Source organism: Lepidochelys kempii, chromosome 3, assembly GCF_965140285.1.
Source record: "Lepidochelys kempii isolate rLepKem1 chromosome 3, rLepKem1.hap1, whole genome shotgun sequence".
Taxonomy (NCBI): Eukaryota; Metazoa; Chordata; order Testudines; family Cheloniidae; genus Lepidochelys; species Lepidochelys kempii.
The window spans coordinates 156,012,260-156,028,874 of NC_136382.1; the positions used below are offsets into that span (position 1 = coordinate 156,012,260).

General features: G+C 46.0%; 1 protein-coding gene across 1 annotated transcript in view; it reads right to left on the minus strand.

Moving 5' to 3' along the window:
* Positions 1 to 4,761: 4,761 nt before the first annotated feature.
* Positions 4,762 to 16,615, minus strand: part of ALK (ALK receptor tyrosine kinase) — a 538,912-nt gene continuing 527,058 nt past the window's right edge. The window contains exons 25-30 of the mRNA XM_073336696.2: positions 15,819 to 15,916; positions 13,086 to 13,178; positions 10,978 to 11,079; positions 9,271 to 9,405; positions 7,933 to 8,023; positions 4,762 to 5,466 (exon numbers count right to left, since the gene is read on the minus strand). Of these exons, the coding sequence (XP_073192797.1) occupies positions 4,762 to 5,466; positions 7,933 to 8,023; positions 9,271 to 9,405; positions 10,978 to 11,079; positions 13,086 to 13,178; positions 15,819 to 15,916 (1,224 nt within the window). The remainder of the gene's footprint in view (positions 5,467 to 7,932; positions 8,024 to 9,270; positions 9,406 to 10,977; positions 11,080 to 13,085; positions 13,179 to 15,818; positions 15,917 to 16,615) is intronic.

Consider the following 16,615-nt stretch of genomic DNA (forward strand, 5'->3'; position numbering starts at 1 on the left):
CCAGCAGGAAGTGGAACAACCTAAACTCAGATGGAGGCCACTGCCTTATGCTTCCTGGCCCACGTCCCCCTCTCACACAGCCACAGCCACAGCCACTTCCTTTCTCTGTTGTAATTCACCTTATAGCTGCCTGAACCTACAACACTGATGAGGTACATGGGCGGGGGTGGGCAGGGGTAAGGCTGAGCAGGTGTCCTCTCATTCCCCCTTACACACACAGCTTAGCACCCACCTAGCACCTACTGAAATTCACCAAGGAACCACTCCTTCCTAGGTCTAGTCCACATGGGAATTAGCCAGTTTCAGTGTTAAATGACTTACAGCTATGCCATAGTTATTTTTCCATTAGACTGGGTGTCTTACAGGCCCTCATGCTACCCACATTTCATTGTAGCATAAAGGTAGCTACGTATGAAGACATCTACAATGAGATAGTTTATAGTAGAATCACAAGGCCCACAATGGGGGGAATACTATGTACATGAACATTTTATATAAAACTTACTCCAAGACACACTGACTTTTAAAATACCAGTTCTGGACAAAAGTTTGTTACAAGCTTAAAATAGCATCTAGTGTTTTAGTTAGGACTCTCTGGAGACATGATGTGTCAAAGTGTTACGTAGGCTCACATGATCAGGCATTTAAAACTGAGCCTGTTTGAAGCAAGCCCTCAATTTCCTCTTCTACACACACTAGTGCTTTTGTTATTGGTATACAGCTGGAGGAACTTCAGTGAAAATACTGTGGAATTACACTGATCCTACTGCATTAGGCTTATGAACACTGAATAGCTTCAGATCCTCCAAGGGAGACTGGGGGTGCAAATAGCTAAAATAAAAGACTTGATAAATAAAAAACCTGAATATCCATCTATCAATCACTGCATGACCATGCAGATACGGAGCTCTCCACCTGTTTTTCATCCCATTCACTTGTTCTGCTAACTTCATCCCTGCTCCTTTGTAGTGCTATGTGGTGACAAAGGCAACAAACCAAGCAGCTGTTAAGTTGCCCTTCCCACCCGCTTTTAGGAAAAACTTGTTATGCATCTCTTGATCCATCGCATTTTTAATTCCTTGTCTGAACTGATTTCTGCAGAGCATTTCACAAAGCATAGCAGTGATAATCCAAGTGAAGCAGCGCTCTTACCACAGCATCTCTCAACCCCTTTAGACAAGACTATTATTAAACATTTAAAGTGACCAGGCACTGTGCAATACTGGGAGTGTGAAATGCTATTTTAGTCACAGCACAAACAGGCAGCAGCAGGGAGAAGTTTCCTTTCGTTACCCCACTACTGGGGTTAGTGTGCAGGGAAAAAAAGCCTCTTATTAAAGCCCTGATCCTGCAAGGACATTGTCAGCGGGACTACTCAGACGCTTACAATTAAGCAACAGGCTAAAAAGCATGCGTATGACTCTGATGGGGTGGGGGTAGTATATGTGTAGCAGAGGGCAGAATGTGGTCCACACAGTACTAAGCTGGAGGTCACTATAACTGGTAACAGGCACTGCTCCATGCAGAATACTGCAGTGCATCAGAGGGCTCCCAAAGACGATGATTTGGTAAATGCCTTTATACACACTGGAACAGAGAAATAGAGCAATGCCCAGAGTTTTCACTAACCCAGCAAGGGGGTGGGAAGTGAGCACAGACACACTGAAATGGGGTCTGCTGGTGTAACAATCATAATAGGAGTGGGTGGGGGGCTCAGATGGGTTGCATTGTGTATTAGCAATAAGCCACAACTCCATGTTCTGAACTCTGAATTCCAGGAGAAGTATGTCAGGAGCTGAATTCAGACCTACCTCTGTGGTTCCATGTCTTCATTGGCTCCAAAAGCAGCTCATTTCGGGTCATGTTTTGGATGTGGCTGAAACCGCTTATGGAAACTGCATGAGAAATGCTGACTCAGATTTCTGACGTTTGGGCCAAAATCTCATGCTAAAATCTTGCTCCACCCCATTCAGCCTCAGCCCTAACCCTAGCCTTGATTCAACAGATCCCAACCTCCTCCGCCTAAGCCCAGTGCCAATCTGAACATCACTGTTCTAGCCCAAAGCACTTTGCACAGAGACTATCAAGAGGAAGATTTCATTTGAGGTTTGTGCGTCTTTGAAGATCTCATCCTACCCTACAGTCTCTCCAAGAATGGTAGAAGAAAATATTGTCAGGAACTTTAAATTACAATTCCCCATTTTCCACTGACCAAAACATGCTGTTCATGTGGGCCAGCTGTAAATGGTAGTAATGGTTTTAGCTCTCATTGTGAGACTCACACATATAAGGTGATGCCCCTCCCGCAATAAAATTATAGATGCACACCACAAGCGAGAGGCAGAAAAGAAATCAGTATGTCTCCTTGCTCTTCCCCTGAATGGGGAGGAGGGAAAAAGGCTAGTCAGGCATCTGTTCATCTTCCTTTGCTGATGTTCTAAAGCATCTTTAAAAAAAATGCTACTTTTAACAGAAGCAATTGGAAAACTGTCAATAACTGGAGTTGCAGGGTCAGGCAGTCCCAGGCCTGTAGATCAATATGCTTGAAACGGACAGTCACAGTTTATTAAAATTTCAGCGACGCTCCTTTAAGGCCATACAACTACACAGACTAGGTTCTTCCCTCATCTATACACGCTGGTAGAGCAGTAAAAACTCAGAGTGGTTTCTTGTCTTGAAAGGAGTGAAAGAAAGCAGTAAGATCATATAGCTTTCCCTTGGGGTCTGCTTGAAAAAAATTCATCTGGACCCTTTTTGAAAAAGGAAAAGAAAGCTGACATGTCTAAAGAAAATTTCAGTTCCATGTGGATAATATTGCAGTGCAAACAGCCTTGATGGTACAAAGTAAAGCTCAGTCATTGGAACACATGGTCTTTCCTGAGACAGTAGAAGAATTCTTCACTTCTTGTAGTAGCAAGAGTAGTGTGAATGCAACAGTGCTAAGCTAGATGTTCCAGTGTCTGTAAGCAAGTCACTCCTCTAGTGGCTGGTCCACAGAAAGGATTAGAAACCCCAATACTCTTATAGCTCAGAAACATCCTTTTAGCTCAAGTGGAAGAGGCCTCTGTATTTGCCACCGACGGTCCTGAGTTCTGGCCCCCACTACAGCCATGACATCCATGCAGCCATGACATGCGACAGACCAGTAGCAGATGAGTGAAGTCCAAAGCACCCACAGAATCATTACAGTTCACAACTCAAACCTGCTAACATAAGCTTCATTTAAAAAAAAATTGATGCACAATTTCAACATTACACTACTAAGACTTCAGCATTATTTACCAGAGGGGTGGGGGAAGGCAGAGCAGGGACAAGAACTTCACTGCACCCATACTTTAAAGGGGGAGGTGTGTCTCAGGTCACAGTCCTCAGATATGGATCCTTTTCTGACACCCCAAAGACTGGGGTGTTTTGATCTGGGGCTCTGGTTTCTTTTGTTAGAGAATTTACTGCAAAGTGTGGATCCAAGATTGGATGCTGAACCACTCCCCCAAAGTTAAAGGTCTTGGATCGAGATCCATCTCTTCTATATTCCTTTGCTGCTGCTCCCATAGACCTATTTCTATGGAAATAGGCACCATGTATTTTAGGCAGCACGGCTGCTTCAGCAGCCCCATCGGAGTATATTGTAAATTGTTAATGTACATCTTTACAAATTAATTCAATTCTTATGTGTATCTTGTAACCACACACGTTTCATGCACAAGGTGTACAGAATGCATCAGTGCAGCTTTGGGCTTTTAACAGACTAGCAGACAAGAATTCTGTTAAAGGAACAAGGGTAACGAACCCGTGAAATGCAGACACTGCCTAGAATCCCGATGGGGGTACAAAGTCAAGCCTTCTGGTTGGAGTCGTTAGTAAAGGGCATGTCAAAGGGCATTTCAGACCTTTGTATTTCCATCTACTGGTGACTTCTCACTGCAAAGGCCTTTTCAACTTCTCTCTCACACAAGCCTGGCCCTGTAAAATTCCACCTGAATTCCACTGAACAACAAGAAGTTCCTGTAGAACACAATGCTTCCTTTCTGTAGCACAGAAAGAATTTTAAAGGGCCAGTACCGTCCTTGGCTTTGGGTCTGAAAAAAATATAAACCATCCTCCTTTTGCAGTTCATTCTCTTCCTCTACAGTTAGTTAACTTCCCATCTTACTCACAAACCAGACAGTGTGACTGGCATCTTTCCATTGCTCTGCCAATGATACTGTAATTACCGCATATTCAAGGGCTGCTGCAGACTATGTTACAGCTGTAATGCAACTTGGGAATGTTCCCCAGTGTCTTCATTCAAAGACGTTTTATCCTTTTTGTTTTGAATAAATGGTTCTTTCCCTACCATTGCCATCCGTAGGGGATTTCAAGTGTCCCATTCCACAGCAACCGGCAGCTTGGCAAGGAAAACCCCAAACATGAAACACTCAGGCAGTGAATCCTGACCATACATTTAAGCGGAGCGTACACAATTGAGAAGAAGCGCACACGGAAGGGCACGACACGACAATGACCATGCATATAAGTTTATGCAACCGAAAGCTGGGCCTTATAGTTAACGTTAATATCCCCCCTTTTTCTTAGTAGTAGTAGAGGCTCCGATGAGTTGAAGCTTCTGGGTTATCTGAAAACACAGCTTCAAAGGGTGGCACTTCAGAGCTAGTTGGCACATAATGAAAGTTAGCGCTGTCTGCTCTCTCTTGGATGACAAGGACAATACTCTCCAAGCTCAAGAGCCACACAGAATGAGAGTCAGAGTGCAGAGGGCTCTCAAGGCCCCTGATGGGCTACGTGGCTCTTGTTTCTAAGGACAGAGTCCTCATAATTGCTAGCGCAAGGTGGGGCAGAGGCTTCCAGGGGTAAGCCCTGCTGTTGGTATCCATAGTTGACGTTCCCACAGGGGAAGTGGCGGAGCCTGAAGAGAGGCACTTCCTTCACGCTGGCTGTTAGTGAAGACGGTTCTAAGAGCAGAGAGGAGCCTGGCAGCCTGCTAGTCACAACACTGGGCCCCACAGTACAGTTTCCTTCATGCCCCAAATTCTCCCTCTCGGACACCTCTTTCTCCAGCAGAGAATTGTTTTTGACGACAGGCTTCTCTGCAAACCAGGAGCCGTATGTTGGATTCCAGAGATTGGTGGGCTTATTTCTGGACCCCCTGCCTTTCTGAAGCTCAGAAGCTAGGGTGGATTGCGCATATGCCATGTTGATGTGTCCCCCTTCCAGGGCTGGTCGCACATTAACAGGGACCGGAGGCTCGGGGGCTGCCACTTTTGCCAAAGGTTTTCCAGCTGTGACGGCTGAGGGCAGAGGGGGTGGAGAAGGCAGGGCCTGCTTGTCACCCTCTCTCTTTTGGTGTGGGGAGACCACCAGAGGAGGGATTGCTTTGGGGTCTTCTGGGCGCATTGGAACCTTCTCCTCCTCCTCAATGGATGGTCCATATTCCACAGGTAAAGCGGTGGTGATAACATCGGGATCCTACAGGGGAGAACAATGAGATTCTTTCAAACTCTTTTGCCACTGCTGATATTCAGGCATTGTCGCCAATTGCCTCCTGTTTATAAGAATTGTCCTGTATCCATAGAGCATCTTTTGCCACAGAGGAGCGCAAACTTTATAAAAGGAATCTCAGGGAAATGCAACTACCACTGGGGTGGAACGTGATAGCTTTTTTTACCAGCACAGAGAAACATGGCACATGGACTTTAGTGAAGGAGGATTCCCAGGTGCAACTGAAACTGCAAGGAGAATGTTGGGATGACACAGATTGGAACACAGAATTCATACCATTCGCTTGTAATGCAGAAGCAGTTACAGCTGTGAAAATGTAGCAGCAATGTGGAGGAAGGTGGGGACTCTAGGCATGCAGGATAACATTTTCAAAAGGACCTAAGCCACTTAGGAGCCTAAGCCTCCATGGAGTCGGGCCCCTAAGTAATTTAGGCATTTCAATGGGACTTAGGCACTTTTGAAAATGTTTTGAAAATGAAGCTGTAAAAGTGTGAGAAGCTGGGTCAACTGCTTACTATTAATAGACAACCAAAAAACAAAAACGAGTTAACATCTCCACCTAATGATCTAAAAGCACCTTTCAAAAATTAATGGATTAAACCTCACAATGATCCCTCTAATTTTTCCCATCCATGTGCAGAATGAATTTTGTTATGTGCACCAATATGAAGGTGATGTGTGGCGGGGGTGGGGCCAAGGGGTTTGCAGTGTGGGAGGAGGCTCAGGGCTAGGGCAGAGGGTTGGAGTACAGGGGGTGAGGGCTCTGGGGTGGGGCCGGGGGGATGAAGGATTCAGGGTGTGGGAGGGAGCTCCAGGCTGGGGCAGGGAGGTGGGAGGGGGTGAGGGTTCTGGCTGGGGGTGCGGGCTCTGGGGTGGGGCTGGAAATGAGAGGTTTGGGGTGCAGGTTGCCCTAGAGCTGCGATGAGGAGGGAGGACTTCTCCCAGCCCTCTCTTGCTGCAGCAGCTCCATGGCTGGGGCCAGGGCCGGAGCTGGAGGAGAGGCGTCTCACTCCACCACAGCCCCGGAGTTGGGAGGGGGAGGCACCTCGCCCCGCCGCAGCCCCAGGGTTGGGAGAGAGAGGCACCTCGCCCCGTCACAGCCCCTGGGTAGGGAGGGAGAGGCGTCTCGGGCTGGGGAAGATGTGTCTCAGCCCGTCACAGCCCTGGAGCTGGGAGGGAGAAGCGTCTCGGGCCGGGGGAGAGGAGTCTCTCCCCACCACAGCCCCCGGGCTGGGGGGCAGAGATGTCGCTATTGGCCATGCCACAGCCCCACACGCCCCAAGCTTCCCTATCACCATCCCACACCTCACCCCACTGCCCCCACCTACCCCCTATTCCCCACCTCACCCCACTGCCATCTTCCATCCCACACCTCACCTCACTGCCCGCACCTCACCCCACTGCCATCTTCCATCCCACACCTCACCTCACTGCCCGCACCTCACCCCACTGCCATCTTCCAGGCCCACCTGTGTGCAGTGTGCACACCTGTGTGGCTCTGCTAATTAAGTGTGTGGCCTTTGATGGCCTCTTGCACAGCCGCGAAGGAGTGCACCTTCGAGGGAACGTAGCTCACAACACCCCAGCGGGTGGATCAGTACCAGCCCTATTTTACACATGGGGAAACTGAAGCTCAGAGTGGTGAAATGACATGCTGCCTGGCCTTGTGCAGGTCTGTGCCAAAGCTTGCAAGCCAACAGTTTCTTGACGGCTTCATTTGCGAGACCACTAGACTGGAAGAGCTGGGTTAATGAGCTGTGTACTAAAAAGGGAAATCAGGTTCAAGTCAGGAGACCCAATCCCTCTGCTTGACCTTAGAGCTCCTATAGCACTGCAGTACCCAAGAAATGTAATCTGAATCTAGATCCAGACTGCCCCAGAGTTCATCACTGCATCCAGTGTTCCAGTTCAGATCCATCTTGGCTCTAACCAAGAAATTTCGGTCTGGATCCAAATCTCTCCACAGTTCAAGGGGTCTACTGGAACTGGTGCCCTGGGTCAGATCCATCCCAGCTCAGTACTGGTCAACGTCTTAAGAATTAAAATGTGCAAAGTGGCTGTTACCTGGCAATCCTCTTGTAGCACAGCTAGGGAAGAAAGGAGTGAAAGTGCTAGAGTGCAACCTGGTGGAGTGGCTCAGGCCTTTGGCTTGCTGAGGAACTGTACCTTGATGTAGAAACAGCAGTCACAGAGTTGCTATGCCTGTGTACAGCCTCTCCTCCTGTGGGGTGTGTGCATGGGCAGTGAGGGGCACCCCGCTCTTTGGGCAGTGAGATGGAAGCATGTGTTTCTGAAGGGCAGAGAGAATCCATCACCTCCGTTTACTACATGACACTGATTTCGGGCTAACACAACATACATGTTTAGAGCTCACTGAGGTAGTGCAGTACTGCCCACTGGTTGTCTTATGCTGCAAGATGAAAAAGCAAATACCTGCGTGCAGTATTCAATCCTCTCCAGTATTATGGCAAAGTTTGGCCTGTCTTCAGGCTGGTGCTGCCAGCACTGGGTCATTATACGATACCTACAACAGCAGAAGGAGAGAAATCATGACAAGCAGGAAGGCAAAAGGAAGATTCGTTTGGTAGTTAATGAACTTCAGTTCACCATGGTCCATCAGTACCCACCCGCCCACCAAGTGTTCATTGTCACCTTCCACGAAAATTGAAAAAGTCCATCCTGCTGTGGCTTCAAGTGTAGGGGCCTATACCACTCTCCATCTGCACGCAGATAGTGCACCTCAAGGGCCAAATAGACCCTTAAATGCTGCTGGTAGGAACATGTCGTGAAATTGACACCACTGGTGAAAAAATCAGGCCTTTGCTACATATGGGGAAGACCTAACAAAGTGGCTATTTCCATCCAATCCCCTCCTCACTTCCCACAAACTTGAAACATTATGTCTGGTCCTGGGGGGAAAAACACCTTTATGGAGAGGGAAGCTGCTCTAACTGCCATTTAGAAATCAAACTGATACGAATGGGGGTATGGATTCAAAGAAGTGGTTTGGGAATTCCCACAGAGGTGCCTTGCCAGGAGTCTCTTCTACCATACATCCTTTGAAAATATTCCTGCCAAACCATGATGTTCCTTTTCCACACAGCCTTAGGTGGACCATTCAGATGAAGACAGGATGTTACTCGATGTCATACACTGCCCTTGGTGGCTAGTCAGGGAAGTATCGCCTTGAGAAACTAAATTGGAAGCCATGCTGTACTGCAGGAGATCTAGTGATAATTGTGTGCTACCTTTTATTCCAAAGGGTCCCAACACCATTGAACTGATTTTCAAAGGCACCGAGCCCCTACAGCATATTTGAAAATCAGGCCATCCAGGTAGATGTACTGCTTCACCCACCACCTGTGGGGTGGAATCTAGTGACACTTCAGAAAAATGACCTGCCCCAACTGAAACCATACAAGGAATTCACTGTAGGCAGGTTAGAACATAATTAACTGAGCCAAGGTTTTGCTACTTGTGAGCAACATCAGGGATCTTTCATGGCCACAGGTGGTCAGAACTTGCAGTTTTACATCTAATCTGAAGGACAGAGCTATTGACCAATATTTGTTAATACACTAGCCAATGGTCAATACTTCCCAAGAAGGCATCGACTACTAACCTAAAAGGGCTGACAGATAACATTACCAGTAGGGAAAAAGTCTTTGGAACTTGAGTTCATTAAGGAAGGTCATTAAATATATGGTAATAAAGCTAATAATCTTCTGGCCAGAGCAGAGTGTTCATGCACAAAATGAATTAGTCTCATACACAGGGCCAGGGCAGTTTTTGGGTGGATCCATCCTTCCTCCATTAGTTACGAACTCCAGAACTTCCTGGTTACTTTTGCTAGGATAAGGCATGTATCCAAGAGAGAATATCTCCCACAGCAACACACCAAAGGACCTGGACACAGAACAGAAGGAAAGAAGGTCAAGGACACAAGCACAAAATAGTATTGCAATTCAACGGCTATGCACTTAGAGCCATTAAAACCAGTATTTGCTTTGTGCACCCTACAGTCAGTCAACCTGCAGAATTCTCAGCTGCAGGAGAACATGAAGACAAAGTGGCTGATGTAAAAGAAGGGCTGGATGATTTTATGGGCATCAGTAACAACAGTTATTAAGCAAGCCAAGACTGTGATGTGGGTAATTAAATGTCATGCTTCAGAGTACAACTACACTGTTTGCCCAGCAGGGTCAGGAAATAATCATACATACTTTGTGTCTAGCATGTCATAATTTGATACAACAGGTGTATTATTGTGAGAGGACTTACATTCTTTTGAGGCATTGGGTATTAGCCGCTGCCGGAGGCAGGACTGTGGTTTGATCCTTTATGGCAAATCCTGTGTTCCTGAATAAACAACAATGTACTTTGCTCTTGTACAGATGACACAAGTGACCCCTAGCTGCAGAGTCCTAGCCCCATATGTTTCAGGGAATTAAAATTAGAATATTCCCTGGGTTACATCACAAGCTGTGGTCTTTGTGGCTGGGCATGGAACACTCTGAAGATTGAGAATACAACCTCCTCAGCGTTCATTTGACTGGCAGCTTGGAAAATGCCAACATTTTATGAGTTAAACACTGCAGTGTGGTTGGGAACAGAATAAAACAGCCCAAGGATCACCACATTGGTGCTGATGGACAGCATACAAGGCTACTGTGTCCTTGGGAGGATTTAACTTGTTCCATCAGCTGAGAAACAGGCTTTATACTCTCACTCCACATCCTGGGAAGGCAGCTGGTGAACATTAGTACTGGTGGCTTCACAGTCGCCTCCTCTCCCCAAACATTCTCCTGCACTCCGGGCTTCCTGACCCAGCTTCGCCTGAGCGTTTCTTTCCCAATCAGCAGTACCCCTGCTCTGTCAACACTGGCCCTCTGCTTCCTGACACGAGAGACTGCCAGCCACAGCAGAGTGAGCAGGGCTAGGCTCAGACACAAACAGTTCAAGTGACTGCTCAAGACCCTGCACTTTTGGGGGTATCCACAGCCCTTCATTGACTTGGCCAGCCCAATCTCCCTCCCACCTTCCCCTGGGACCTGGAAACACATGGCTTAATGTGCTGCATTGGGCCACGGGGAGGTGGCAATTCAGGGCGTTTCCACTTGCTCCTCTGACACTGGCTGTGTCTGTCCCTGCCACTGAAAGATGGTTTGCTCCTACAAAGAGGCTAGACTCCTTTCAATAGCATACAGCTGACACCTTCCTTCCTAGATCACCTGTTCATAACCAATACAGCATCTAAGCCAGTTCCATTGCTCTCAGGAGAAAGTCTTCATGTTGCAAGGATCCGGCTATTCGCTCCTTCATCCCCTCCACTAGATCCCTGGGTTTCAAACCTCCATCTCTTCTTCTTTTTTTTTTTTTTTTGGGGGGGGGCGGGAAGGACGGGAAAGTGTTCCTTTTACAGTGGGAAGTAGACAGTGAGTCATTTGTAAAAACAAATTATGAGAAAAAGAAGCCCACCATGTATCAGTTTTTGATGTAAATATTCCTTCCATAAAGGCCTCGGGTGGCATCCATTTGACTGGCAGCATTGCACACCCTCCCTTTCGATAATAGCTGGCCCTGCAGAGGAAAAACAAAGTGAACAGTCGGCCCAGGATTCAGAAAGAAAGTGGCATTACTATAGTACTTTTCTAATTAAAGGATTACAGTTACCAGTCTGGGGACTGGCTCGTTTAGTAAAGAGCTTGAATCGGGGCTTTTCTTATAGACAAAGGAGCATGGCAGAGATTATACTGACAAGATCTTTTTCTATTCATAGTAACAGTGGGAACAGGCATTTAATGTAGGGACAGTTCTGTGCTGTCCCTCACTTTGTGCCTGATCCCGCAACTTGTGAGTAATCCTGTGGATAGTTCCACTGGAATTACTCACACGCGTAAGTGTCTCAGAGCAAAACCTTCCTCTTTGGAAAAGCTTTTTCACTGTAGCAGGAATGACATTTCACAGCATTGATACCCACATCCAATTAAGCACCCCCCTCAAAAATAATAAAAACCTATAACAAACAAATCAACCACCAGAAAACAACTCTGCTAGGTCAGATTGGCCTGGAGTTTTTCACCTTCCTCTGCAGCATGGGGCCTGGGTCACTTGCAGGTTTAAACTAGTGTAAATGGTGGAGTCTCTGTCACTGGAAGTCTTTAAACCATGATTTGAGGACTTCAGTAACTCAGCCAGAGATTAAGGGTCTATTACAGGAGTGGGTGGGTGAGGTTCTGTGGCCTGAAATGTGCCGGAGGTCAGACCATGGTGGTCCCTTCTGGCCTTAAAGTTTATGAGTCTATGAGAATACCCCAGGCAGCATTCTTAGCATGGTAAGGGAGAAAAGCCAGAGTGCACATGAAATCCACTAGGAATTTTGCTATTACCATCAATTTTATGTAGATGGTACCCAGACACTGCGGTGATGGCTGCCAGCATAAAATCCTAACAATCTTAGCTAGACATCAGGCCCTTTGTGTCAATATCATTTAAAATTAAATCCATCAAGATCAAACCCTTGTACTGGCAGTCACAAATGGGAGCTGGTGCATGCAAACTACAGTGTGCACACAAAGTGAATGTCTGTGCATGGAGAAGTGTGTAAATTTCATAGGCTCCTTTGAAGAGGAGTAAAGAGTACTAGCAGTTAGTTGTGCCAAGTGTGCATGTGTGACAGAGGCTGTTTTGCCATATCAGAGTCCTCTTGTATTGCAGGGCTTCATGGTAGTAGGGTCTTGTTTGGTAACAAAAACCTAAGAGCTCAAATGCACTCACATCTCTAAGGGAGTGCTACAGTCCCATCACCTCAGGCTGTGAGATTCCCAGAACTCAAGATAAATAGGGTCAGCCCTGCTCAGTACTTGCATGGGTGACCTCTTAACAGAAAAACCCCAAGGTACTATAAGAAATTGTGTTGGTGATTCAGTAAGTGGCTTTCTTTCCACTGAGTCAGGAGTGAATCAATTCTCCAGCACTGTGTTAGGGGGCGCTAAGGTTCTGAGTTGCAGATGAGCTGTAAACTGATGTCCTGACCACTTGTGATCATTAAAGATTTCCTGGCACTTCTTGCAAGCGCAGCATCATTAACCCTAGTGGCCTGGCTAAATTCCAGTTTGGGTAATTACAGTCTCCTGATCTTTCCTACTTTATATGCAGTCAGTTGAGTAGATTTACTAATGACAAAAAAACGGAAGGGAACAGGGTCAATACCAAGGAGGAGGGAGATTAAACTCAAAGTGATTTGGAGCCACAGAACAAAAGGGCACACCAATGACTTATGCCAGTTAGTGCTGAGAAAGTGAAAGGAAAACAACTAGGGATGGAATCCAAGAGAAGGGGAAAATGTTCTCTGGCCATATGGAAAACTCCTCCCAGGAGAAGGCTCTGAGAAAGCAGTGAGCAGCCTGTCAATCCACAGCTTGAAAGCAAAAATTGCATCAGACAGGGAGTCATATGGGAAGGATTTCAGAAATATCCCTTTACTGGGGTTAAACAGAGCAGCACATGATGACACTTAACTAGGCACATAATCTCCCGTTCTGGTAAATTTCTGCTTAGTGACGCCATAGACTGCGTTCTATTACCTGTATATGTCCCGGGCCATTCCAAAGTCTCCAATTTTAGCTACTCTCCCAGACCCTTGACAAGTAAGGAGACAGTTCCTGGCAGCAATGTCCCTGAGAAAGAGAGAAGGAAAGCAGCAGAGAGAGAGGGAGAGAGAAAAGAAAAAAATCATTTAACCTTTCAACAGTTTTGCAAAAGCCCAAGGAAATGACAAGAAAACATGGCCTGCTTTTCTGAAGGGCTGAGACCCTTCAAATCCCAGTAAAGTCAATATCTGCAGATAACAAGCTATGTCCCACTGTTTTAGAAAAAATCTTTTGCATTTAAACATTCCATTTGCTACTTGTAATAATTCTTTAATGCCTTTTATCATCACACACACATTACTCAGTATGGCAGGAGCTGCCTGCTAACACCCCATCCTCGCAAGTGTTGTTGAGACTCTAGAAAGTTGGCAGTAAAAGATCTGAGTTGGACAATCCACCTCTTCCAACAACACACCGTCCCAATCATGAGTACTGCCCCTATATCTAGTACATCTTTGTCATGCGTAGTCACTTCTATGCCAGAGGCAGGCAGAACAGTCAGTGCTACAAGGAAAATGCTCAAACTTGGATTTCAGAAACTAGACAGACACTTGAATTACTAGAATGAAAACCGAGAGCACAAGCCTGGCAAAATCACCTCAGAGAAGTGAACTAAAAAATTGCAGCAATAAGTTTGTGGCTCCCCTGCAAAGCCATGCAACTCTGCTCCATGTGGCTGCTGAACTTTTCCAATGACCGTTCATGACAGTGGGGAGAGATAAGGGACTAACATGGCTGTTACTCTGAAACCTGAGATAATGGGAAAGCACTGATGGTTAGCACCTCGGACTTTTCAGCCAGAAGGACCACAGATTTGGCTATTCTTAATCATGCTGGATGCTACAAAACTCTCAAATTATTTCCTTAAAACTAGAACTACTGAAGATATTGAAAAGGTCTGAAGAATGTGGACTAGATTTGCATTATTTTTATGAATATTTTGTGTACCTCTATATGTTTGAGTATTGTTGTGGGGCTTGCTGTATAGAACACTATGGGTTAATTCTTAATGTACCTCTCAACACACACACAGGAACCAGGCAATGACTCTAACTCAGCTACTGGTGCCTAATGGACAGTACAGTGCTGGAATTCTACTTCCAACCCCTCTGGCGAGATGCATAAACCAGACCGACCAGGTTCAGGTGTCCCAGGACAAACAAAGGGACTTTTAAATGAATAAAAGAGTGCCTGTGAGCTCTAGGAGGAGACTGAAGGTCAGACTGACACAGAGGCAGATGCTGCAGTCTATCTCATCCAGGCCCAATGCCAGCGGAGCCTGGGAAAAGTGGGACCTATCTAAACTGACAAGGAAAGATTAAGGCATAGGTATGATAACATGCGTACAGGCCTTTTATTGTTGTAACCCTTTTAGAACATAAGAGCGACCATACTGGGTCAGACCAAAGGTCCATCTAGCCCAGTATCCTGTCTTCCGACAGCGGTCAATGCCAGGTGCCCCAGAGGGAATAAACAGAACAGGTATTCACCAAGTGATCCATCTCCTGTCGTCCATTCTCAGCTTCTGGCAAACAGAGGCTAGGGACACCATCCCTGCCTGTCCAATAGATATTGATGATCTATCCTCCATGAACTTATCTAGTTCTTTTTTGAACCCTAGTCTTGTTCTAGTCTTGGCCATCACAACATCCTTTCCCTCACTGTTTGTTGTGTTCCTTCGGTTAAATAAATAATACTTTGTTTGGAACAAGCTGTTCTCCATCACTACACTTTCATACTGGTCACAAGTGCCAAAGAGAAATCTACAGCAGCGGGCAAAACACAGCTGGAGCTGCTGACGATTCCCAGTTGGTGAATAGGGGACCCAGTGTAATAGTGGGGTGAATGGTGGAATTTCATCCTGAGAGAAGTGCAGCTGCTGGGCCTGTCTCTTGGAAAGGTACCCAGGGGGAAACTGAGCAAAGGGTCAAAGGTACAGCTGACCCTGGAACCATAACAGAGGGGATTTAAGAAATACTCCTGGAAAGAGAAACTCTGGGCCTTCAGGTCATCATTAAATTATTGATGTTTGGAAAATGTGGAGAGAGTATTGCTGTCTTAACCACATATCTGAGGCCTGGATGGGAACAACCCCTACTGAAAAGGGGACAGGTGAGTGGCTCTCTAGCCTTGCTTGACTTTGTGGCTAGAATCAGGCCCATCTCAAACATCTTACACACTGGGAGCAGTCAGTCATATGGTGCCATTTTTCATTCCAGGTCTGAACTTTAACGTGTGTGTGTCCAGGGCCAGGATGAGAACAGTGAGGAAGCACAGGATGCAAGAATGAACAGAAGGGCAATAATCAAAGCTTGCTGGAGGGAAGGCCTGCAACCTACTGTAACAAATTCCAGGTTGCTTTTGTGCAGATGACAAATAAACTGCATGCATATTGTGGCCCTGGGGATAGAGCTCAGGTTCTTTGGCACCAGGAATACAGGCCTTCCTCACTTGAGATAAAGTAGAGTCCCTGTGAATTATTACTATTTGTTGGGCTTTTGGCTCTTATATTCTAAAAACATCCAACCACTAGAGGGCAGTGGTACACAAACATATTCACTACAAGAATTACCCATACATGCTAGCCAATATATTACAATACAATACACACCCACACATACAAAGGGCAATGGTAAATAGTCCTTAATAGCAAATGGTCTTACTCACCTGTGAATGAAGTGGTTTTCTTCCAAATACTGACAGCCACATGCAATGTCGTGAGCCACATGGAGCAAGTCCAGCATGCAAAGGGAAGAAGGTTGGCTCTACCAAAAGACAAGGTACAAAGTGGAGTTAAAGCAGAAATGCTGCATGGTTCATCTTCAGAGCTATGAGTCACCACTGAGTTAGGGAGATCTCAAATGAGGGACGTGAATCAAATGCTAACACAAATACACAAGGGGATGTAAATTACTTCATACATGGCTTTCCAACTAGCATAAATGTTTCATATATGGTGCTGGCACTTAATCATACGCACAAATTGCACTAATAGAATCAGAATCACTAAATCTGATGCCTTACTGTAGTAGGTCACCTAATTCCCCTCACAGCTGCGGTAGGATTTTTTCTTACAGTGTATTCTCCACTGCTTTATGCAGTTTAGCTTTAAATGCGCTTATACTTCCTCTCGTGGGAGACTATTCCATGGTCTCAGTATTATAAGTATTTGGGTGATATTTAACCTGAATTTATCTTTGCTCAGTTTCATCCCATTATTCATACTCCCTTAAATCACCCTAAACAATCAGCCCATCCTCTTCTACTGCCCCCACATATTATCTGAGTTTCTGAGTCCCATCTTGGTACTTGCATCCTTCACATATGTGTAGATTTTTATCAATTGCCCCTTTAGTTATTTAACTTAATCTCCAGGAGCTCATCAGTGCAGGGAGCTGATGTCCTGTGATAGGAAAGGGAGCATACATTCATGCAGAACAACATGATGTACTTTGGAGAGGAAG